The sequence below is a fragment of the Herpailurus yagouaroundi genome, unplaced genomic scaffold (assembly GCF_014898765.1).
Source record: "Herpailurus yagouaroundi ecotype Mexico unplaced genomic scaffold, PumYag 187, whole genome shotgun sequence".
In the NCBI taxonomy this organism is placed as follows: domain Eukaryota; kingdom Metazoa; phylum Chordata; class Mammalia; order Carnivora; family Felidae; genus Herpailurus; species Herpailurus yagouaroundi.
In genome coordinates, this window is record NW_024412418.1 from 29,725,354 (window position 1) to 29,752,026 (window position 26,673).

Here is a 26,673-nt window from a genome sequence, read left to right on the forward strand (position 1 = left end):
ATATATACATATATATAAAATGGAATACCTACTGTGTGCCTGGTCTTTTGACCATCACTCACGTTCATCCCTTCCTTTTCCTCTCCCCAGGCAGTGCCTGCCTATCAGCCTCATCAAGTCTACCAAGAATATGCCTGAATCCCATGCCCAGCTGCCCTGCTTCCAGCTCTCCTGATGCAGCGGCCTTTGTAAATCACTTTGATTATGCCACAACCTTGCCTCCAAATCTTGCTTCTGACTACAAAAACCAATGCAATGTTTGCTTCCTTGAGTTTGCACACAGGATTCTCTTTGTTAGGTGTGTCCTCACCCATTTTGTCTACACAGCAAACTCCTATCTGATAACACTCTCTTCAGGTGTTACTTACCCTGTGAAGCTTTTCTAATGCACACACATTTCTAATAGAGTCAATCCCTCCCCTCTCTGTGCTACCTCTGCTTCTTGTAGTGTGTGTGTTACACAATAGTCTGCCATAATGACATGATACATTTCCCTGGACAGCCGTGGAGAGGAGAGGAGTTAAGAGTTTCAATCAGCTCTGGAGCCAGAGATCACGTAAGTGTTACTTTGTCTCCACCAAGGCTGAGAGACCTTGGATAAGTTACTTCTCTGTGCCTCAACTTCTCATCTATAAAATGGGGACAATAGTGGGGACTGTGACTTTGGGTCATTAGAAGGGCTCAACACAGTGTCTGACATGGAACAAATGATCCCCATGTGGGGGATTGCTCCCAGAGGTAAGGACAGTATTGGGAGGGAATCTCGGTAAGAATGAATGCATGAATTCAATGGAATACAATTGTCCTCACCAATCCTCAACCCACCCTTGCAACTTTATTCTACTTGTCACTTACGGAAACCCTGTTACCAGACTCCCTCTCCGTCATCCTTCCTCTCTCCCATAGGATACTTCTCCAATCCATCTACCAAAAGAATACCTTACAGGACACCACTGTTTGGAGACTGACTTGGTAGGTCAGAGTGGGGCCCCAGGAATGAGCTCCTGAACATCCACAACCAAGGAATGTACAAGGCTCTCCTGAGTCTTTCCTGATGCCTCCAAAAGAGAGAGAAGAACAGGGTAGCATCAGGACCCAAAACCTCCACTACGAAAGCTAACTTGCTCTTGAAGACAGAAAGAGTGTTTTGGCCTTTTGATCAAAACAGAAGGACAAAGCACTTTTCTCAAGCAATGAACTGAGACCCTATTTCCAAACAGACACCCCCATCGGTAAGCACTGCAGCTCCTGAGGCCATGACAGCTACATGAACACTTAATAAGTCAGCTGCCAAAACAATTTGCTTTTATGTATTCAAGCCCCTTTTATTTCAGCCAGATCCTTACCTTTCCTCAGAGTTTCCAGAATCCTGCTCCACACAAACCCAGAAAGCAGGTTAGGAAATTTTATCTGAAAGGGACAACCTAAGTAAATATTCTCCATCCTTTTTCTGATAGGCAGGTATTGGAAACTTCTAGAAATTCTGTTGACTAGTGTTGGCACTCTGCTTGACCAATCCTTGTTCTCCTCTCCTCCACCCTACTGCTCAACCCACCAACTGTCATCAGCTAGAAGCCTAAAAAGGTTTAGCTTGGTTCCCCTTCCTCCAGGGAGCACCCCAGGCCTATTTCTGATGGCCCCTGAGCCCCCTCAGCACTGTCCCACAAGCCATCATTCTGTGTTCTAACAGTGCCCTAGCCACACGCCTAACAGGACTACACTGAGAATTCTAGATACCCTAAGTCACCTAATCTGAAAGTGAGCCCTCTGAGGCAGAGAGGGCTCCTTCACCACTGCTCCAGGGACCGGCCCTAGGGAACTGCCCAGTGTGTATTTCAATTAAAAACTATGAAGAAATGGGGCGCCTGGGTGGCTCAGTTGGTTAAACATCCAACTTTGGCTCAGGTCATGATCTCCTGGTCCATGAGTTCGAGCCCCACGTCAGGCTCTGAGCTGAGAGCTCAGAGCCTAGAGCCTGTTGCAGATTCTGTGTCTCCCTCTCTCTCTCTGCCCTCCCCCCTTCTCAAAAATAAACATTAAAACATAAAAAATAAAAGACTATGAAGGAATGAAAACCCTCTATGCCAGAGGTTCTTAACCTTTTAATTACCAGAGGTGCTGTGTATCATGTTTGGTTTTTTTCATTTTGTTTTTTTTAAACTAGTGTTCATGATTTGTATTGCCATTTTGTTAAACTACAATCAAACTGCCAATCATAGCTGCTGAAAAAATTAGTACTACGTAGCTAAATTGCTATGAATTCCAAACAAAAGGATTGTTTTGTTTTAGTTAGCCTGCCTATCAGCATGTTGGTAAAGTTGGGTAACTTTCTAAAGTATTTTTCAAAGTTTAAAAACTCTCAAATTAATTGGAATCAAGAAAAGAGACTACCTTCCCCACACATGCTTCTACTGAGGGGATAATGTGGGGCCCACTGATTCTACTCTGGAGACCTGCATGTTAATATACAACACAAAAATATGTTTTCTATACAAAACACATTTCTGAAGAGTATTGATACTAGTGAAAAGTGGGAAATCTAGATATCCAATGATTGGGGAACGGTTAAGCAAGTCATGCAAGCAACAGCCCAACATTGGAATGACATGAAGCTAATTAAAATGAAGTTTATACTGTGTTCTTTAAAGCAGAGGGATACACTTAAGTGATAATAGTAAGTCAACGAAGTGGGATAAAAATTATCTGCACAGTAAGATCTCAACCACACATAAGATGGGATGAAAAAAATGAAATTCACTGAAATTTCAAGAATGACTATTTCCAAATGGTGGTATTGTGAGATTTCTCCATCATCTTTACTCTTCTCTGTGATTTCAAATGTTACACAATAAATACATTGCTTTTATAATTAGAAAATCAAAAGGTTAAAACACCAAACAGCCGAAGGACTCATCTACTCCCATGTCCAACCACTTCCACGAGACTGTATTCACAGATCTATCCAAAAAACTCAAAATAATAGACTAAAAGTATGTCATATTTTTTTTTAATTTTTTTTTCAACATTTATTTATTTTTGGAACAGAGAGAGACAGAGCATGAACGGGGGAGGGGCAGAGAGAGAGGGAGACACAGAATCAGAAACAGGCTCCCGTCTCCGAGCCATCAGCCCAGAGCCTGACGCGGGGCTCGAACTCACGGACCGCAAGATCGTGACCTGGCTGAAGTCGGACGCTTAACCGACTGCGCCACCCAGGCGCCCCTATGTCATATTTTTAAACAAATTCCCAGTAGTGTTTCATCCTCATCCTCTGTTGTTATACAGAATATCAAAATTGAAAAAAAAGAATCCATACCTACCTAAATTTCCCTCGCGGGAGCAAAGTATCATTTCAGCATCTTGGCACCTAAGCTACCTGTATGGCCAGACAAGACTTCCAAAAGTGCTCGAAATAAAAAGAAAATCCCTCTTTTTAGATTAACTCCAAGGACCACCTTCCACAGTAATAGGTATACTGTGCCAACCATAAAGAGGAAGAATATTCCAAAGTCCCTTTTGAAAAAAGTGCAAGAAAGGTTTGGGCTGCTGTAACCAAACCAGCTATCCTCACCTCCACTGTCAAATTAGGAGACAGGCTGTTCTTGGCAAAAAGCTAGACCACTATGTTTTGAAGACCCATGATACTGGTATTTTTAATAGATAAACAACCGTGAGTGTTACCCAGAGGATGCCACGCATCTAACCTAAACTCTTGCTATGGAAGACCCTATAGTTGGATGAAAAGACAATGGGCCTTTCAGTCAGGCATCACTGGTTACACATTTCACCGCTGTCACTTACCAAGCTTGCAGCCTTGGTTAAGTTAACCTCCCTAAGCTTCCTGTGAAACAGGAGTAATAATCCTCACCCAAAAAGACTGCAGTAAGGAGTCAATAAGCTAACAGAATTGAAGCATCTACATAGTAACTGGCAAATACCAAGCATTCTAAATGACAGCTTTTACTCTTACTGCTGGTCTCCAGGCTCATTTCACTATTTCATCTGAAATAAGTGACCTTGACAAAACAGTAAGAATTTTTAAATCCTTTAACTTGGACAAATCAACTTTGAAGGAATCTGTGTCAATATTTTAACTGAAGTTGATCCTAAAATTTCTAACAAGGCATTTCAGTAACAGGAAATCTGGCCAAGACCTCAGAAAGCCTAAACATCGAATCTGGCCCTCAACTTCACCATTCAGAATGAGAGAGACCAGGGGTGCCTGTGTGGCTCAGTTGGTTAAGCATCTGACTGGGACCCAAGTCATGATCTCACAGTTCATGGGTTCAAGCCCCATGCTGGGCTCTATGCTGACGCCTCAGAGCCTGGAGCCTGTTTTGAATTCTGTGTCTCCCTCTCTCTCTGCCCTTCCCCACTCATGCTCGCTCACTCTCTCAAAAATAAACAGAATTTTAAAAAATTTAAAAAAAAAAAGAATGAGAGAGACAAAATCGTGTGGAGCTTTGCAGTTGTGACTTTACAGATCAACACAACCCATTACCAGTTGTTTGACCCTAGACAAGTACTTAATCTTAATCCCTTCAAATACCAGTTCCTTCTACAGAGAATGGGAAGAATAATTAGAGTTGATATGAGGATTAAAAAAGAAAAAAAGCCTATGTAAAGTATCTGCACATCTCAGCTGATTAAAATATAGAAGCTCTTCTTGTCATACGTATAGTATCAACTTCTGGTACTTCACGGGATCAATGTTCATCAGCTACACAGGACCACTCCGACCCTCAGTCAGTACTTACGTCGGCAGACCTTACAACACTGGCCAGCAATGTGCACGGGGAGGGAGTCTGGGGAGCAATTGAGAGGGGGACAGGACATCCTTCGACATTCGACAGCACCACTCTGAGGAAGGAAGGACAGGGAAAGGAATCTCAGAAGTGCCCTTGCAAAGTTCCCTTTGTGGAAGAAGCTCACATGTCATCCCAGAAACCTCATCAGGGAAAGAGAAGCAGTGGGAGGAATTGCCAGTCTACTCCAAGATCACAAATGAAGTATTTTCTCCAACCCAAATGAATCTGTGCCACCTCAATTACTTTTCTGATATACATCACTGGCTTCATTCCATCTGCCCGTGTGGGCTAAGCAGATTAGGCAGAAAACAAAAGCCTATTTTTACAAGAACATAAATGACACCTTTTGCAGACCCTGTCAATCATTGTGGAGGCTCTAACAATCCATTATGTATTTTCCCAAACAGTGGCATTCTTCAGATATTTATCAAATAATTTCAACTGCACAGAGTTTACATACTAATTTTGGGGGTACTCATGAATTCTCTAAAACAGATGGAGTATACAAATGATGGATACCCTGAAAGTCAGGGCAGTCTTGTAAGTCTCTGAAACAGAAGAAGGACACCTTCTAAAATATAATAAAAACATCTAGAAACTAATTATACTCTCCTCTTAAATTTTTTTCTAGCACAGAAAAGTTGTGAAGTTGTGAACGACTAAAAAGCTAGGCTGCTTGAAAATCAGAGTCCCTTCCTCCCTTTGATAATCTAATCCTCAAACTCCAAATAGTAAGTTTGTTAGCAACAACGTTAGATTGTACTAGACTGTGTTGTCAAATAGAAGCACACTGTAATTTCCCAGTATTTGTATAGGACATGACACTTTTCCAGGTTCCCTTCAAAATTGTTCAGATTGCTAAGTAGAAGCTTAGAAAAAAGATCATACATACTTCTCAGAGTCAGCATTATATAGTACAAGACCAGATTACACAATCACTAGTGAAAATGCTCCCTTAAAACGGTATTTTTTTTTTTTACAAAGAGGCTTACTTTGCATGTGCAGTTCCTGCAGTGATCGCCATCAACCCAGGAGTCTTGGTCTCTATAGAGAAGTCCACTCACTTGACACGTCTTCTCACAATGACAGTTTTCTAATTGACTAAGTCTCGTCTCTGCGTAATTTAACTGCAAAGAAGAATACCTTGGTGTAATTTCTTTATTTCAGTTGCATTGTCCTAACAAAGCTAATAGCGACAAGAAAAATACAAGCCAAGTAGGAGAAAGAAAAAATGCTCAGAGCAGCTGACTTACTCTTAGCCAGATTCTTTTTTTTTTTTTTTAAACATGAGGTGGAATCATTCTAAATTGAAGACATATTGGCTACTATGGTCTGATGAGTACCAAATGAGACATTAAACCGTATCTCAGGGACCTCATGGGTGTACATAAACATATGTGCTTTCAGCTCAAGCCCACACAGAAACACTCATAATGAATGTATTCTCAAGGACTCATTATAATGTTTACCGGAGATCTCATCAGGAACTCCGATGCACTTACATGAATCTCCCATCATTTTCTCCGTGTTCACACACTAGAGTGTCAGTTTTTAGGCTGGGAAATCACTGCTTCCTCTCTTATGAGAAATTACTGGGAGCTGGGGCAAGGAAAAGGGAAATTCATACAAGGATCTAGTTTCTCCCCAGCCCAGGATCCCCGAGGACGAACATCCAAGGAATCCACGTTGGTGTTCAAAGGTGAAGACAGGCAACCAAACCCCCAGGTGAGGTTGGGATTCTGTAGAAAAACTTTTTTTCATTTTCCTAGGTCACCCAACTATTACCAGCAATCACAGAATCTTAGAATCTCTGATCCGAAAATAGTTTTCAAGCTTGAACGTCATGACAAGTAACCCCTTGCAGTGATTCACCAGCCTCTCTTTGCGCATCTACAGTGGCAGGACGTTATCTTTCAAAACCTTTTTTGGGTTAGCTCTGGATGCTTGAAACATCCTTTCTTGGTGTGAACTATGAAATCTCTCCTCGCTTTTTCTGTTTGACCTAGTTTTGCTCCGTAACTTGTCCTAAGCAATCTACTCTCTTCAAACATTTGAGGTTATCCTGTCTTCACACCTGCTCTTGACCACATGCAGCACCACCAGGTTCACTGAAGAGCTCATCATGAGAACAGTCCAATCCTCTTTTGATCACTTTCCATGCAGCCTACTCCAGTTGCCTTCGAACATATGGTACGAAAAAATTGAACTTTGGTATAATCTCACACATACTCAAAGGGAAGTCAATCTGATAGCATTATTACCATTTCCCCCTTTTCTTTAGAGACTACCTTGATTGCAAAACAAACGCTACTTTTGTACTCCCTCCAACAGCATATATACTAAAACAAACACTACATCCTAAAATTTCAAGTAGTTTCTCTTTTCCTTCTCAACCATACTTACACCTCCATGTCTTGAGTATTTTCCCTATATAGATGATCGTGCCAATCTCTGAGCCAAGTAAGACCGTTTCAAGCCAGTATTTTAGATGTAATGGTTGAACCCGGATAATAACGACTCCCAACATCTTTCTGTACTAATTATGGTTCCATTCCATAGATGCTCCTCTCATTTACTCCCGCCAGCACCACTGAGCACTACTCTCTACAAATGGAATCGAAATGGAATTCTAAACTTTGTTGTTGTCATTTATTTCATTCTCCTTCTCCAAAATTTTAGAATCTCTCAAGAAAACTTGTTCCTTCTGCCTTTTGTAGGCAGTTCCAATGGGCAGGGAAAAAAGCAAATAGGATGCTAGACAAATTGCATGCACCAAAATCACCCCTGAAGAAACAGAGCTAACTATGCCTGAAATACTAGCTTCCTGTGACCCCTCCAGTATACACAATCTTCCAAAAATTCAGATTACATTTAAATCTCTAGCCTAATTAGAGTTTCTGGAATCTATCATAATTAAGCTCTTTGGGAATTCTTTAGGAAACACATTAAATACACTTCTTAGAGTTTGGTGAGGTCAAGTGAGTAAAACCACATATAGGTGAGAGATAATAAGAAATGACAACTTATCACACATCACCTTTACTTCATTTCTAAAGCCCCCATAGTTCCTACAAAAGGCAGTGATTGAGGGATGGATGACTTGGGGTTGAAATAGTGTTCAGCTAGACCTGCATCCTTACTAAAACTGGCTAAGAATGGGTTATCTGTGAGAAGAAATGAGCCTCACTCTGAAAACCTGGAACAATCTAGTGCCTGTATCACTGCAAGAAACTTCTTAAAGACTAAATAACCCAAAAGGCAATTCTGTGACTGCTCAAGTTTCCTGAACACCCAGGAATGTGCCTAAAGGCAGTATTGTCAATTTCCCATACTGTCCAACAAAACTGAGCTATGCTCACCTACAAAAGTCAGTACCAAGAAAACCTTGGTTTTTTTTTTTTTAAACATTTTTTTTAATTTTTTTTTCAATGTTTATTTATTTTTGGGACAGAGAGAGACAGAGCATGAACAGGGGAGGGGCAGAGAGAGAGGGAGACACAGAATCGGAAACAGGCTCCAGGCTCTGAGCCATCAGCCCAGAGCCTGACGCGGGGCTCGAACCCACGGACCGCGAGATCATGACCTGGCTGAAGTCGGACGCTTAACCGACTGCGCCACCCAGGCGCCCCACCTTGGTTTTAATATAATGGAAGCTATTCTCAGGGCAAATGCTTCCCTTCTGAACTCTGTCTTTGCTTTTCTAACATATTTAGACTTTTTGACAACACTGAAGAGCCCTTATCTCTATAATAAGAGTGCAGGAGATAGACAAAAAAGCAAAGACTAATAAGGCACAAAAAGCTAATTTTTCAAAGGCATTTAACTTTACCTTCCTTTCCCCCAATCTGCTCAATACTGGAACAATAAAGGAGAAAACAACTCTGAATCAAAAAATGAATTACAATTTCTGTCACTGGTATTAGCATGCTGAATTTACACAAAGTCATTTTCAAAAGCTATTTGCACACTATCTGCCATTTTCTCCAAGAGTGTCTACAGATCCAAAATAGATCCAGTAGCAAATCCACATCTCTATTCAGTCTTACCTTTGTTCATGCATTCATCTAAGCAACCATGGACAGAATCATTTATTCTTAACTCTGCACATTCACAGACAGACATCAGAGGTCTTTTTCACGTAAGAGGTCAGTGAATGGGTCAGAGTACATTAGTCGCGCTTTTTTTCCCTTTGAAATACTATTTATTTGGCATTTGTTAAATGGAAGGGAAAAAATATTTCACTGTGCTAAACGTTTAAGCTTCACTAAAAAAAAAAAAATCACTATTGAGTTTCTCAAAACAAGGAAAATCTCAAAATTAAATATGTTACAAGCTGAAATGCTATTCCAAGTGCTGCTTGGTTTGCATACACAGATTTGCCAAAGCCTGAAGCAGAGGTAATCAAGAAATTCCCAGTCTCCAGTGTTCTCTTCTTCCTGAGCTTGGAGGCTGAATGTGATTCCAGCACAGGTGGGAGGCAAGAAAGAGCAAGCCACAGTATTCATGGCCCAGCAATGGGGTAGCCCCAGAGGAAGCCAGGGACTGGTGGTCTCTCGTGGATGGTTTAGGGAAAATGACAGAAGACAGCTTCCCTGTACCTTCTCTACCTGCAAAAAGGTTAATCCTGCCAGAATGCCAGAATTTTTCAAGAGGGCTCTTATGTACCCTGGCCTATTACCTGAAAGTGTATACAAGCTGCTCCCATGATATGGTCCGTATGCAGCAAGGTCGTGGTCATTCTCAAGCACCAACCAAACCCCCCCCCCCCAAAGAAAAAAGAAAGAGTAGTCCTCTGGGGCAGACCACTGGGCAGACCCCTGGGCTGATCTGGTGTCTGCATCTTTTTGATGTGATTATGGTTACCAACTCCTGTCCAGCTTGTGCACTGGGCTTCCTCTCTGGTAGGATTCCATGGCTCCTACTAGCACACAATCGTAAAGACTTTCTGCTTTCCAAGACCTCCTGGCACCTACCTCTAGACCAGGAACCCAACAGCAACTTGTGGCTTTTGCCAGGCTTAGTGACGCCAAGCCACTGGGCAAGGTGTACATTTTCTTAAGGACCATCTTCCCCTCATGGCTGCCTATTTCTATCTAGGTTTAATAATACAAAATGAACAGCTACAGCTTACTGAATGCCTATTGTGTGCCATACACAAAAGCAGGCCTTCAAATCTCACTTGCCTGGACTCATGGGATCATTACAAAATCAAAAATAATTGTCACCATTTTACCTACAGGGAACCAGCAACTGGAGAAAGGTCAATGAGCCCCCAAGCACCCACCGTGATGGCTACATAGGATGCAGGGAAGAGGAATTAGGGAACAGGGTCTGCCCATGCTGGGATGTCTTAAAGGAAACTCCTACATGAAGATGCGACACCAAAGGCCTGTATCCTCAGTTTCAGAGTAAACAAAAAGGAGACAAGGCTTCCACAAGGCACAGAAAGAAGACCTTCCTGTTCAGACATTGGCACAGGCAAGAGGGAAAGATCTTCTGTGAGAATTCTTCAAGAATTATTTGATGAGAGTTCACCTGGCCCATCCTAGGTTTGCAGTTTGATTCTGAGCAGACTTTAAGATCTGAAAACCTTTAAGGAGATCATGTAATGTAAGGTGGCCCTGGATGGTCCTGGCACACACCAGGACTCAAAATGTCGTGGATTCCCAGGGAAAGCAATCAACTGTAACCAAAAGAGTGAGTTCAGGGGCTTTGTTCTTGCCCTGACCTTCCCCCTCCAAAAGCTACCATAAGCTCTATGTGCATGTTTCACTGCCAAGTTACCATCTGAGCACACATTCCTCTCTTCCACTTGCCCATTGTTCTCACTGATCCCTCCATCCCCAAACTCCCTCTCTCCATTAGTCATTCCTTCTTTATATCTTGTTTCTCTTTCCAGTCCTCCCTTCTCCAACTGCATCAGTTATGATGCAGCTGTCAGAATTTGAGTTTGAATCCCAGTTCTGCCATCCGTTGTCTTGGGGAAAGTCACAGAACATTCCTGGAACGCAGTCTTCTCATCTGGAAAGGGGGCTAATAAATCAATCCCAGTTCACAGGACTGTTGTGAGGTTTAAAGTGACAGGGAACATAAAACATTTAAGCATTATATCTAACACATAGCAAATACTCAATAAATATTACCTAGTACGACTGACTTTCCAGCTTCTTCCAAATCAGGGGTTGACAAATTAGGGCCCATGAACTAAACCTGGCCCACCCTTCCTTTTCATATGGCCTGCGAGCTAAGAATGATTTTTACATTTTTCAATGGTTGCATTTTAAGTGATTAAACAAGTATATACATAATATTTTCTATTTTGCCTCTTGGCCTGAAAAGCCTAAAATCAACTAGCTAACCCTTTACAGAAAAAGTTTACCAGCTCTCCTCTTATTGATTATTACACATTCCAAAATTCTGCAGTGAAAATGGAAGTCCTCGGTTTTCTAATTATAATTCTATTCATGGTTTGGAAGAAACAGACTTATAAATCTTCCAAAGTGCCAGAGGCGGGGTTTAGAAGGTGGGTGAAACCATTTTCTGCTTGCAATTGCCCACAATTAGATATCTCCAGCCTCACAAACGCCCATTTTACATAATACTGTTTGGAGGTCAGAGCTCAATGTGGCTCCTAGATAACATATGGCTAAAAAGAGAAAAATGACATCCCCTGCAAAAGGAAAGAACAAGAAAGAAAGGGGCATCGTTGAAGCTGGGAAACCACAATCACCTGAGACTGAGTGGCGTATTTCTCACTCCAAAAATTTGGTGGCAAGCTAAAATATAATTAATGCTATTGTGATCAAGCTGCTCCAGACAATATAAAATACAAGCCTCTATATACCACAAGCTGGGAAGGCAAATAATTGGCTGCAATTCGCATTTCCACCGTATGCTGAAGTGAAAAGTGCATGTTTCAGCTCTCAAGTCCCAGGTTCTCTTACAAAAGTGTTCTGTCTCTCCTTTCCAGACAAAAGGGGACTTAGCCAAAAACCTAGTTTGAAAGAGAAACCTGATCTTCAGCAGCACAACCATCGGGTCCAAAACACAGCCCTACCCCCCTGCCCGAACACTTACCTACCCACCAGTTTTTGGGTTTTTTTCCCCCTGTGCCATGGTTGATGGCTGGGAGCAGTCATAGCCACTGGTGCAACAAGATTAATGTATCATTTTCACGGTTATTAACATTCTTCCTTTTGCAGAGCATAATAATGTCTCTTAAGCCCAGCCTAATTCTTTCTTCACCCTAGGCCAGGACTTAGGTCCACGACTGATTGGTATCATAACAACGGCACTAGCCGCATTTTCTATTTATTCAGTGCCTTTCTCCACAAGGCTCAGGGCTTTTCATTATGAGTCTAAACGTTATATATTAAAGCCCATAATAATTTACATTTTTGTGTCCGCCACTCAATATGAACAGCTTCTGGGAGAGAAATAATGTCTTGCTCATTATTGCCTCCTTTGTGCCTGACGCAGTACCTGGCAAATAACAGATCCTTGAAAGACGCCTGTGAAGTGGATGATCCATTGCAAACATTCACAATTATAAAACCGAATGTGTGAGAAGGCAAACTTTGCCTCCTCCACTATTTAACTCAGGACCAGTCCCGAAATGAATCACATCTTAGAAATGTGATATAACACCTTCTGGTGACAATCATCTGTTGCTAACAATGGCTCTTTTGCCCCTTCTGATTACTGGCAATTATTCTGACATCTAAAATGCATTAGCTTATGAGCAGCAGTACCTCTGACCATGTATCATCTCAGTGTTACTAGTTTGATGGCCAGCACGCAAATTCCTTTTCCTCTCCCAGGGCCTCTTTCTTCCAAACATTCTTCAAGTAAACATCTTGATGCAGCCTAATAGTATCAAAGAACTAAACGGTTATGTTCACTATAGGTAGCCTTATTTCAAGTAAGAATAAACCATTTCCACAGTAACATACTGCAAATGCCAAGGCTAAAAATGTTTCCATTATAGCATATCACTGGAAATTCCAGATAGGATGGAGAAAGAAATGAAACATCACAAGTGAAATTTAGATACCTACTTTTGCAGTCATCTTGGCCAAAAGCTCTTGCAAATCCATTATTCCTTGCACCAGGCTTAAGAAATCACTGCAAGTTGGACAAGCTCAATAGAGAAAATATAAGAAATGTTGATAAAGTGCTAATACAATAAAGAAACTTTTACAACAGTAGTTGCTTGGCTATGTCCAAGGCTTTTTGCTTTTCTGGTTAAGTATTACATTGCAACTGGAGTGAAATCACCCAGGATTTCAGGTCTACATCTTTTCCTTTTATTAACAAGAAGAAAGAAAGGAACTGGAAAAAAGAACTGTTAACTGAAAAAGCAATGGGAAATTTTTAAATTGGAATTAAGTCCTCATTTTTACTGAGATATGACTGAAAAAATGTGAATTGTTGTAAAAGTGGAGAAAGTAAACTCACATCTAAGCCAAGCTATTTAAGTCATTGTTTACTATAAATAGTAGCATATTAAACCTATCTTCCTCTATCTACAGAACCCCAACTGCTAATGTACTTTTTCTTACCTTCAAATGGTAATCCTATCAACACATAAGCTTTTTTAAAACTTCAAAGACACAGAACTATAAATATAGACAATAACTTACCTCCCTATTCCCACTACCTCAGAAGTCAACATTTTTTACACTTTGTGTGACATGTTTATTATCACTGAGTTATATAATATTAAAAATTCATAAATGCTTCAAGTTGCTACTTACTGCGATTTAGGTTCGGACATTGAGTTATGTATCCATTTGGCATAAAGATGATTTTCCCATCTTGGATGATTCCCTTGATAACAGAAGAGAGAGGTGGTGATCAAGATTATAGTTACCAGTTCCAATGGCCGCTGTGCAGTCATATGCACATGATTTTTTACAACACTGCTATCTTCATTCAAAAGGTAAGTCTCCCTTAGTCCACAATGAACTACTACTCCAAACCATCCTCCTCCAGACATCTTGGAAACTACATTCATCTTGAGAAAGCTGTCATTAGTTGCCATGAGTTGTTGCTAATGACATTACAACACTAAGGATCTACCAGCGACTGTTCTTAAACTTTTAGACAAGGGGACCTGGGTGGCCAGTCAGTTAAGCATCCAACTCTTGATTTTGGCTCAGGTCATGATCTCGTGGTCCATGGGATCCAGCCTCAGGTCAGGCTCCGCACTGACAACACTGGGCTTGCTTGGGATTCTTTCTCTCCCTCTCTCTCTCTGCCCCTCCCTCACTCACTCTATCAAAATAAATAAGACATTAAAAAAAAAAAAAAAAAAACTATTGAACCAAAAAAGCACTGATGCAATAAAAATTCCTCCAAAACCTTAGTCATTCTGGAACATTAAATTTTGCTGACTTAGAGAATTTTTTTAAGCATCAGTGAACAATAGAAACATATTAGACTAAAAATTTTACTGATACATTTAATCAAGGAAAGAAAATTAGACATGGAGAGAATTGCTTAACAATATTTGTTCTCTGCTGATTATTATGATTTTTTGTTGGTGAGTCTTAAAACTTACTCAACATCTCACTGTAAAAAGTGGCCTTTTAATTCTCTAACTTAGTCAGGAAGAACAGCCCTGATTTAAGAAAGTCATTGGGGTTGCCATCTTGCAATGTAAATACTGACTTGGCCTTTGGATTTTTTAAGTTGAATATCAAGATTCTGGTTTTAGGGATTTTTTTTTCTTCCTGAGTTGATGGAAGAAGTGTTACAGCACAGATGAAAGATGTGGGACCTAGTTCAGAATACTGAGATTAATCCATAAATAAAATAAAGGCCTAAGATCATGCCACAAGTCTTTAAGAGGGGGTTTACATTTATCTGTTCATCTTCTAAGCAGAAAGTCATTAACAAATGCTGTTTTCTGCATACTATTTCAAGTTAAATTATGAATGGGAAACATTAACAGAAATAACAGGATCATAGGACCTCTCCCTCAGAATTGGATACATTTACTAACTGCTTCCTCTTCGAGGATGATGGAGTATTTGTGATTACAAGAGGAGACAACCACCCGACGGGTGGAAGTCCTGCCACCAGGTCCTCAATATGAATTCATAGTCTCTAGCAGGAGGATTCCAGAGAGCAATTGATAGAGCACCATGGAAGTCAATCAGCTTCTTGCTGGTACAAAACTGCTCAGTTTCTCAAAGCAAGCTAATGCCTCTAAGTACCCAGGATACTTTTCAAACACATTTGAAAAATATGAGAAAAGCATGGGATTGGAAGTCAGGAGACCTGGGCTCCAATTCTGGATTCATCTCGAGCTGAGTGAACTTGAAACAGTAAGTCAACCGCCTTCTCTGAGTTTCAGTTGCTTCATCTGGAAAAAAAAGCCTGGATGCAAAAACTAAAGATCCTTCCAACATTCAAGTTCTTAGTCCGTGAAACAGGCATCCAAACTGAAATTGTCACAATTTAGTTTCTATGCTTTCACTACCTTTCAAGTTAAACAAAAAATTAGAAAAGCTATAAATTTCCATCAAAGACCATTACAGAGAATGCAGCGACACATTAGACAACATCTGTCTGATCTGAATAGGTTGAATATGGATAAATTCCTAGTAATCAACTATCCAGGTATGCTCAGGATTTACAGTTTCCAGGACACAAGACTTCCAGTGCTACAACAGACTCCTGGGCACACGGGGACAATTGATCGCCCTACGAGACATGAAAGTGAAGAAAGCACAAGTACCAGGAAGGATCAGGACCATCTATTACCTATTCATCAGAAAAGCCTACAACATTCATGGAAATGGCACTGAGAAACCTACGGCACACTTGTCACAGTATTAATCGCCTTTCTAAGAACGAATGGAAAATACATTTGAAAAGGATATCCCTCCATTCACTCTGTAGCAACATAACTTAGAACGTACATCAGTTTTCCTTTTCCTATTTTTTTAAAGTGAATACTGACTTTAGTTACACTGTAAATTACAAATGGCCTCCCCCACGCCTTCCTTCTGCCTGCCTCCATCATCACTTCTGCCTTTCTACTTTTAACCTGAACCACACTGGGGTGTTACACAGATCATTAGGTCAAGGTCAATGGTGTTGACTTGATCGCAAAGAGAAATAAGAGCTGAGGACTTCTCAATGCCCATTAACACCAAAACTCAAAGCACTTGGTGTTTTTTCCTAAGGAAAGGCAATCAGGGTCAGCCCAATAGTGGCATGAACACTTCTTCTTGCCAAATAAATCAAGATGGAAATGTGATTTATTTGAATGGATGTAATTCTATGCTAGACTAAAAGAAGGATGGCAATACACTATACAATACCAACTGTAACCCAAAGAAGTCTGAGCATGTATGTGTGTGTGAGCCTGTGTGTGTGTGTGTGTGTGTGTGTGTGTGTGTGTGTGTGTGTCCATCCTAGCACCATCCCCAGAACAAGCACCAGAAGGTCTTGGGCATTAAGGTGCCATATGAACTCTTCCGTACCTGGATGTTTGTCAATAAAAGCAGCATTTGCTAAGCATGGGGTTTTCTTCAGAGAATGAGAAGAGTTTCATAAAGTATAAGCCTATATAGAAGCTCAGTCTTATCTCTCACAGAAAAGTCATCTATGAGGATTTCTATAGATAACATGCCTTCAAGTGCTGCAACTTCTCCCAAAGATGAAATAAGAATAAGCAGAATTTCTATTAGTTCTTATTTAACTTTAAACGTATTTACACGTAACTGAAAAAAGGCAACTCTAGTAGGGCATGTATTAGCTGACCTCACTTGATCTCATTTTTTCAGACCTATGCTGTGTTTCACATCTGTCATGGCAGTGTTTCTCAAACTTTGAATGTCTTAATAATCACCTTGAGTAAACACCTTGAGTTTGAGTAATAACCTTGCGTTTAACATTCAGACTCCTGGGTTACCCCTGAAATTCTGTTTCAGTAGGATTGGAGGGGGCCCTGGAACCTTGATTGTTAAAAGCTACCCAAGATGATTCTGATGAAAAGTCAAAAGGCCCCACTTTGAAAAACCCTGCTCTTTTGTCAGTCATTTGTAGGTTTTCTTTGGGGGGGGGGGAGGGGCAAGGAGCAAGAGGGTTTAGTCATTAAAAGATCACAGTGGTGAAAACAGCATCCACATCCTAATATATGAATAAAACCTCAGTGATTTGGAATCGAATACCAGTCAACAGAATTATTAGATTATAGACACCACGAAGGCAAAATCATATTTTCATCTCTAGGTCCCCTTGTACTCCCTGTTGCAGTATATTTCACATAGCAGGCACATAAAACACTTTAAAAGCATCAAATTCCTAAAACCTATTAATTATATAATATTGAACAATATTTTCAGAGCTGGTACACCTGTAAATTATCTTGTAGGGTATCAGTTTTTTAAACTAGGGATACGAGGGCGCCTGGGTGGCTCCGTTAAGCATCAGACTTTGGCATAGGTCATGATCTGTTTGTGAGTTAGAGCCCCACATGGGGCTCTCTGCTGTCAACACAGATCCTGTTTCAGATCCTCTGTCTCCCCATCTCTCTGGCCCTTCCCTATTCACATTCTCTATCTCAAAAATAAATAATACACAATTGGGGTGCATATTAGAATTTTAGAGATTAGGGAGAACATCATATAAATTTTGAAAAAGCTTCTGAGGTGACTGATACACCCAATGAGGACTCCTGATCCAGGGCCATATCACCTGGTCATTTGACCTATGAAAAACCTAAGGCTTTGACACTAAATAGCTTTCCTAAAGGACACCTTAATCCTAGGCCATTAACTACAGGCCTACTAACTCCATTACCAGTGCTAAGCCATTCCAACATGGATTAAGGAGAAAATAGATCATTTGAGAAAGTCTCATAGTTACATGAGCTAACAAGATGTTACAACAAGGTCCTGTTATCAAAACGAGGTTCTGCCTTAATTGCTTTAAAGGATACTTAATCAACTGCACATAAATTATTTGCATTAGATGTAACATTTTGCTGAAATAATTTTTCAGTGCTGGCAAACAGAGATCCTTTTAGGTAGCCAGTATCCTCCTCTGCAATCTTATTTACACTATTAATTTGCTAAACAATCCGTTTTTTCATCGGTCTTGCAATGTTAAACTTCAGCCAAGCTGAGAGTCTAAATAAATCCCTAAGATGCAAAGCCCAAATCAATAAACTTTCACTCTTAGTACCGATGGAAAGAGGAAAAGTGGATAATTTTTTTTCCTTGTTGAAACCACCTGTTGCCACCCTCTACCTCCTGTACTCAGCTCACCATGCACTGCAAAGTAAACTTGCACCAGGTAGGTTGTACATTATGAGTTTTTGTTTCGGGAATGAATGCCCATCATTTCCATTGTTCCAGGAACACTTCTCAATTCACAGGAAGAAATCTACGAAGATGCAATAAAGATTAGAAAAAATGATACCATTAGGACCCTCTTCTGTATGGAATAACTAAGATTAGGCAAACCCTTCTAACATTCACAGCTTTCTGATAGAAATATAAGCAGCTTTGCCACCAAACAAATGCTAATTCTTTTTTAAAGCTCTTATTTCCCTGCAGATCTCTGTTTACATTGAAGAAAATGGTTCTCTTTTTGTATGCTAAAACATTGAAACAAATTGCTTTGAAAGGGAAGGGGGTGGGGAGAGCTCCTGCTGGGCATGTAAATATATGGATGAAGATGTGTTCTGTTTATAAACTGGCAAGGACCCAAGCTTTGGCAACAGGCTGACAAAAAGTAAGACCTGAGAAACTCACAAGGAAGATTTTCAAAATGCAACCAATTATGTATTTCTGCCCTGAAGACAGTTAATAAAATATTCCAGCTTGCATAAAAGCCAAGAAAGACACTTGTCGACTTTCATTACGATCAATAAAAACTGTCAGCTCATTAGCATATCATTAGCTGTCCTGCTGTTTCCAAAGTCTTAATGCACAGAAATATTAATCTACAAATGTATAAGATTCCCCAGCTCTGTGACTTTGACTTTCTGCATGAAAGGAAAAATAAAAATTAGAGAGGGAGGAATCCAATATAGCTTCTTTTCCTCTGTGCCTATAAACATATGTTTACCATCTGTGGAATTATGGGAACCAGCTGAGGTAAGAAACAACAGCTGTGGCATTAAAAAAAAAAAAATTGTAATCAATTTCACTTCCCACTGACAGCTCAGCTGTTAAGGAGACAGTGATGTCCAGGTAAGGGAAAGATTTCAAACCCAAATCCAAGGGACAGAGAGAGAGAGAGAGAGACAGACAGACAGACAGACAGACAGAGTGAGTCTTGGCCTCAGTGAATGGCCTTGGGATGGAAATAATGTAAGAACACCCAAACCACTGAAGCATCCTGTAGCTCACTGTGAGTCACCTAAACTTGTTCTTTCTTTACCCTCTGAATAATAACAGCATAACCAACTCAGAACTGATCAAAAGGAAATGGAGTGGTAGTCAACCATCTCAATAATGAAAATCTTTGACAATCAGAAGATTCAGAGAAGCCTGTCACTACCAATCACCTATTGTCTCTGATGGATGCTATCTTGAAAGGAAGAAATCCCCACCCTGTGTTCTGGATCTCTCATGGGAATCACCTCATGCGAAAGGCTCCTGGGCCAGGCACCAAGTGTGATTTCCTCCCCCTCTTTTTCAGCAGGAGCACTTTTACTGCACTATCCACAAGGATCCACCAGCACCCAGAAATTAAGTTTGACAAAGGAGGAGATTTTGCTTTTACTTTGCCTATGAAGCAACATATTAATATTTAAAACAGAGAATGATGTTATTTTAGCCTAAAAATACATCTATATGTATTTAACCTAAAAATACAATACTAAGCGTATTTAGTTCTGGAGCAATAAAGCAGGTGTGGTTCTTGGACCCAGGAGGCAGCTTCTACAAGATAAATATTAATTAGAAGCCTGAAGATAGACCAACCTCTCACTTAAAGGGTGCCTGCCTCTTTTACAGAAAGGGAGATTTCTGCAGCAGTGGATTGATTAAGATAATGTTTCTATAAAGAGACACTGACATGTTACCCTTACCGGTGCCATCTCACCAAAGGATGGCCAGAAGCACTGACTGACAGATAAAATTCTACGGGGGAGAGGAGTTTTGAAAAGTTCCTTCGAAAAAGCCATTTGATGAGGCTACTTTGTTGGGCAACAAGGAGAATCACATTGCTCCCCTAATGAGAGGATCAGGGTGGAACTGGCAAACCCCTTCTGGTGCTTCTCACTGGTACCTTTGGGCTGGAGCTCCAGAAAAAGACAACAGGGTGTGTCTCCTCCATGGGATGCTGAGAAGTGAAATGTGTTCACCATCTAACAGTTACTAGAACGGGGTAAGTAAGCCTAAAAAACAGATGTTGAATGAATGAATGAATGGGCGAGCATAAGCTCGACGGAGGGGGGAAGGCTAAGTTTAAATCCCATTTCTATCACTCACAAACTATGTAAGACTGACAAGTTGCTCAACCCCCAAGTCCCATTGTCTCATCTATACAGTTCGGATAATAGCTACCTCATTAGGATGCTCTGCAGATGAAATGTAATTAACAGAGAGAATATATGTAGGGCAGACAAGATAGAGAATGCAGGAAGCATTCAATAACTGTCTACTCTTCCACCACCTACAACCCACCTCTGCAGCAAAATGATTCAGTCTATGAACACTCCTTGTGTTTTCTGCCTGTATCAGGTAGCTGGGCTCTTAAGCACAAGGTTCCTGACAGCTACAAGGCAACACTCAGCAAGTTTACCACTCTCTCTCTCTTACTTAATTACCAGCTCCTAACTGAAACCGAAGTCCCTCAAAGGCAGGAAAAGTGCCAATCACTTCTACAATGTAGTGTTAACGTTAAGCACACAGCGAGTATTAAATGTGTAACCAAGAAAGGGGGAGGATGCGTGTTGTAACCCACTAAGCGTTAATTGCTTTTAATATGTATTCTTATATAATCTGCATTACTTTTGTGAGAGAAAACTTGGCCACTCTGCCAGGAATATGACAGATTTGTAGTCTGTACTTCAGAGTATGTTGTCTGCCAACCACATACCTTGTACTATTCTCTATTTTTTTTTTTAATCTTTATTTTTGAAAGAGAGACAGAGTGTGAGCAGGGGAGGAGCAGAGAGAGAAGGAGACACAGAATCCAAAGCAGGCTCCAGGCCCCAAGCTGTCAGCACAGAGCCCAACGCAGGGCTCAAACTCACGAACCGTAAGATCATGACCTGAGCCCAAGTTGGATGCTCAACCGACTGAGCCACCCAGGAGCCCCAACCTTGTCCTATTCTAAGCACTTGCTGAACAACACAGACCCAGTTCTCACTCTGGTAAAGCTTACAATCTAGTGTGTCACTAATAAACACCCATATGAGTTATATTCAGGACCAACCACGTAATTGGCAGAGCCCTTTGTTCAAAATTTATTGAAATGTTAAAGACAGCAACAGCAGAGAATGAAGCCCATCACGGGCCTTCTAAGTTTAGCACCCCATGGGACTGCACAGGTCAACTGCCCATGAAGTCAGCCCTGCCTGTACTTGAGACCACACTAAAAGTGATGAAGGCAGTGGAGGCAGTGTCGTGGGAAACCGTGTGGTAGTGGTAGAATGATTTCAAACGGATTCATCTCCCGGTACCCACATTTTTCTTTCTGCAGCTCACAATGGTTAATTTCAATGGTCTTATCTTCAAGTCCAGTGATGCTCCAGCCTGCCCAAATCTTTCTTCTAGTCAATTTCGCATTTCAGTTGTACTTCTTAGCTGCAGACTATCTGTCTGGCTCCTTTTTATAATTCCTGTCTCTTCATGGATATTCTCATGTATTCATACCTAATTTTCCTAACTTCTTAGTTCTTCATGTCTGTTTTCCTTTATAGCTCCTTAAGCCCATCTAGTATGGTGGTTTTAAAATCTTATCTAGTAAGTCCACTGTCTAGGCTTGCACAGAGTTGTTTTTGTCTATTTTATTCCTGTGAATGGCAATACCTTGTGATTTTATTTAAACACTGGCCATTTGAATACTATAGTGACTTGAGATCTAGAAAGAGAATTCTCTCCCTTCTCCAGGGATTCCTGGGTTTTGGTTTTGTTTTACTGTTGAATGCTCTAGCAGTGCATTTGTTAAAGGACTTTCCCAATTTTTTTTTAAAGAGACTATATTCCTTATCTTGCCTGGTCCTGAGCTTGTGTTCATATAGTTTTTAGACTGACTTCCTTGAATGCTAGGAGAAGGGGGGGGGTGCAGAGTAGCAAAGGGAGAGGAGTGAAGGTGGAGACAGGGAGAGAGGGAGGGAGGGAGGGAGGGAGGGAGAGAGGGAGATGGAGAAAGGGAGAGAAATAGAAGGAGGAAGGGAAAGAGATACTGGATGCCTTCTCCTTTAATACTTAGACATGTTTGCACTAACCCTGGAGATCAGCCCAAAGACCCAGCTTAGAGTGTCTGAGCCTTTTCTGAACATGTATTTGGCTTTGGACAATGCATGTGCACTTTCTATGCACAGGTGCTGTTCAATACCATGATTTCCCAAAGACTCTCTCTCCTTAGCATTTCATCCTGGCTTTATGTGGTCTATTATGTGTCAACAGCACTTCTTTCCTGAAGCAGCTGCAAATTATTTGTTACATTTGCAATATTTTCAGGCAACACCTGCCACTTTCCTGACCCAGAAGAGTTCTTAAGACAAGTGTCTCGTACCAGTCCTTCAGGTAGTTCCATACAGAATGGATATACCTCATGATACGTAAATAAGGTCTCCGCTCCCTCCAGAATCAGGGACCACTGTCGCACACTGAGAACACAGGCTGACAATGAGATGCCACTGAGCTATGACCAGTATGAGGCAAGGATAAAAAGATATCACAAAGCTTTCCTACTACTTTAATGTTGCATTTATTCTTGATTGAGAATTTACTTAGTTTGCTTTAAACCTTTGACTATTTTCCTAAAGTTTAACAAAATTGGTTCTGACAATTCCTGCTTATTTTTTATGTTTCTACAGAGGGACAGAGGCTCAGAGCTAGCTGCCTACAATGCCGTTTTGCAATCATCCAGCTACCTATGTTAATTGTTGAACATATATTACAGTTTGTGATCATTCTAGAGACCAAGGTAAAACTCTAACCTAGACCATCATCAACACATGTTACTATGTCTCTGCAATAATATTTTGAAGTGTTCCCAGACTTGGGAACCAGTGCTGTCCTTCATTTCAGACCCAAGTCCCGAAGGAAAGTGTAGCTTCACCAAGAAATAACTAACTACAGAAGAAGGAGCATTAAATGTAAGTCAGTTTAGAACTGAGACATCTGGACAAATTTCCGTGGATTCTTAGAAACATGGAAAATAAGGGAACGTGGAAAAATCATGCATGTATATATTCAGATGTGTGTGTATATAGGTATATATACTTATATGTGTGTATGTGTGTGTATTGACTTTAAAGATTTATTTTTGAGAGAGAGCACACACATGCACACAAGAGGGGTAGGGGCAGAGAGATAGGGGGAGAGAGAGAATCTCAAGGAGATTCCACGCTATCAGCACAGGGCTCTATTTCAAAAGCGGTGAGATCATGACCTGAGATAAAATCAAGAGTGGGTGCTTAACTGACTGAGCCACCCAGGAACCCTGTGACATGTTTTTTTTGTTGTTGTTGTTTTTTTAGTATCTAGGACATACAAAAGAGTTGAAAGCAAAATAAAGCTAATGCCTGCAAATGTAGCACCCACCTTAAGAAATGAAAGATCACTATAGTTGAAGTCTTCTGAGTGTCCATCCTTAAATTTCTATTCCTTCCTCTCAGAAGTAAACTTGTAAATTTAGTGCTTATTCCCATGTATTTATTTTTTTACATATGTGAATGTATAAATAAGCAATAAATTGAAATGTCTTGCATTTTTTTTTAATTTTTTCAACGTTTTTTATTTATTTTTGGGACAGAGAGAGACAGAGCATGAATGGGGGAGGGGCAGAGAGAGAGGGAGACACAGAATCAGAAACAGGCTCCAGGCTCCGAGCCATCAGCCCAGAGCCCGACGCGGGGCTCGAACTCACGGACCGCGAGATCGTGACCTGGCTGAAGTCGGACGCTTAACCGACTGCGCCACCCAGGCGCCCCTGTCTTGCATTTTTAAATTACTTAATACTATAATTTTCTCCTACTACTTTAATTTCAACGATTTTGGTGTTTATTTATAGGATTCTACCATTTTTTTAAACATCATCCCACTGATTGAAAACTTTTTCTCCTAATTTTTTTACATTAAAAAAGCTCCTGTGAGGACTGTACATCATATCTTCTTGGCTACACGTCAAACTTTCTTCAATGTGTATAGAAGTTGGGGTCATGTGTCATAAGCTATGCATGCCTTTAATTTTATACAAAAACTCCCAAACTGCCCTCCTTAGTGGCTCAACCAATTCAAGTTTCCACCACCGTGGCTCGATTAACCTCTCCCACACTTAGCATCATCCTATTTTTGTTTTCATTTTTGCCAGGCTGAGGGGTAAGAAATGGTATTTCTTTTAAACATTTTTTTTTATTTTTTTTCAACGTTTATTTATTTTTGGGACAGAGAGAGACAGAGCATGAACGGGGGAGGGACAGAGAGAGAGGCAGACACAGAATCGGAAACAGGCTCCAGGCTCTGAGCCATCATCCCAGAGCCTGACGCGGGGCTCGAACTCCCGGACCGCGAGATCGTGACCTGGCTGAAGTCGGACGCTTAACCGACTGCGCCACCCAGGCCCCCTAAGAAATGGTATTTCATGGTGTTTTTAGTTTGCATTTCCAAGATAGCTACTGAAATTGCATTTCTTTTAATAAATTCATTGGCTATTCACATGTTTCCACTTTGGGAAACTGCCTTTTTATACCTTTTGCCTGATTTCTTATTGATTTATGAGCATCTAACTGATTTTAACACTTCTCTACTGGATATGCTCTACTAATTGATCTGGTTGCCCAGGTCATCTTTGAGAAACATATTCAACTTGTTTTATATATTAAATTTGTCAATAGTATCTTTAACGGCTTTATACTTATGATTGCTTCTTTCCCACCCCGTGATCATGAATATATGCTCCCATATTGTCTTCTAAAACTTGCAAAGTTCACACTTAGGTATTTTGTTTAATGTTTATTTATTTGGGGGTGGGGGCGGGAGGAAGGGAGGGAGAGAGGAAGAGAGTGAGGGAGAGGGGGAGAGAGAGAGAGAGAGAGAGGAGGGGGGGAGAGGAAGAGGGAGAGAGAGAGAGGAAGAGGGAGGGAGGGAGGAGGAGGGAGGGAGGGAGGGAGGGAGGGGGAGGGAGAGAGAGAGAGAGAGAGAGAGAGAGAGAACAGGCACTGGTACCTAGTGGAGGGGGGCAGGGGAGGGAGGGAGATAGAATTCCAAGCAGGCTCTGATCTATCAATGCAGAGCCCAACTTGGGACGTGATGCCATCAACCATGAGATCATGACCTGAACTGAAATCAAGAGTTGGATGGTCAACAGAGTCACCCAGGTGCAACACATTTATGTATTTAATTGTAATTGATTTTGGTGTATGGTTTCCAAATATATTAAAGCTTTTCCTGACAATACACATCAAAATCAATTACATCAATTAGTATATACATGAAATATTTAAAGCAGTGATTTTCATAACCATTTATTTATGAATACATCCCTTCCTCATAGATCAGAAATGCCAATTCAGTTATGTATCAAGTTGCCACAAATAAAAAGTCCCTTTCTGGCCTCTCCAGGCTATTCTCTTGATTCATGTGCCAATCCTTACATGGATATCAAACTGTTGATTGCTATAAGCTTATAATAAGATCTGAAAGCCATTCCTTTTACTTCTTCAGAAATATTATTGGTCTTTATTCTTCCATATCATTTTTAAAATCAGCTTGCAGATTTTATCAGAAAATAAAATCCTTTGGGGAATTTATTATAAGTTCATCCAATTGAGAAATCAATTTGGGTAGAATTGCCATTTTTAAGCCTTCTCCAAGCACCTGTCCTCATTTAGGTCTTCTCTAATGATTTTTAATAAAATTTTATATTTTTTTCCATAATCATTATACATATATTTTTATCCTTAAGCACTTTATCAATTTTTTGATCTTATAAATGAAATATTCTATTTAACTGCATTTTGTTGATGCTACTTTTTTCAGCAATGCAAATGATTTTCTCTCTGGTTTTTATATCCAGCACTGTTTCAGAACAATCTTGGTAACTGTAATAATTTGTGAATTCTATTTTCTATGCAAACCCTTATATAATTTCTCACTATTTTTTTTTTACTAACCCTTGTGTTTTGAGGGGCACGTGGGGACATTTTGGGGGTTGGGATTTGTTTTTCTGCCAGAAGGACCTACACTATCATGTTGAAACTAAATTATGGTAATAAAGATTCTTGTAAGACTCCAGATTATAACAGGAATTCTCTTAATATTTAAACTATAAGAACAATTGTTTTTGTATGTTTGCTTTATGCACACTTTCAGTTTAATGAAGTTTCCTTCGATTCCTATTTTGCTAAGAATTTATCATGAGTCAGTACTGAATTGTATCTAGTGCTTTCTCTGCCTCTGGAGATAACCATAGATTTTTCTCTTTAATGTGACTGGTATTAGTCGATGTATTGATAAAAGTAGTTTAGCATTGCTGAAATCACCAACTTGGTCTCACACACATCCAGAAACACACAGCTAGATTTGGATTGCTAATTTACGCTATTTTTTTTTCTTTCAGAATTTTTAATCTAATCTGTGTTCAAAAGTACATTGTATTATAAAACTCCAATTTTTTTTTTTTTTAATTTGAGAGAGAGAGAGAGAGAGAAACAGTATGCATG

General features: G+C 40.4%; 1 protein-coding gene across 2 annotated transcripts in view; it reads right to left on the minus strand.

The window, feature by feature from the left end:
* Positions 1-26,673, minus strand: part of NELL1 (neural EGFL like 1) — a 901,918-nt gene that overhangs the window by 689,567 nt on the left and 185,678 nt on the right. For both annotated transcript variants that reach the window (XM_040495621.1, XM_040495620.1), the window contains exons 6-9: positions 13,565-13,637; positions 12,866-12,948; positions 5,801-5,935; positions 4,758-4,860 (exon numbers count right to left, since the gene is read on the minus strand). In XM_040495621.1, coding sequence (XP_040351555.1) covers positions 4,758-4,860; positions 5,801-5,935; positions 12,866-12,948; positions 13,565-13,637 — 394 coding nt within the window. The remainder of the gene's footprint in view (positions 1-4,757; positions 4,861-5,800; positions 5,936-12,865; positions 12,949-13,564; positions 13,638-26,673) is intronic.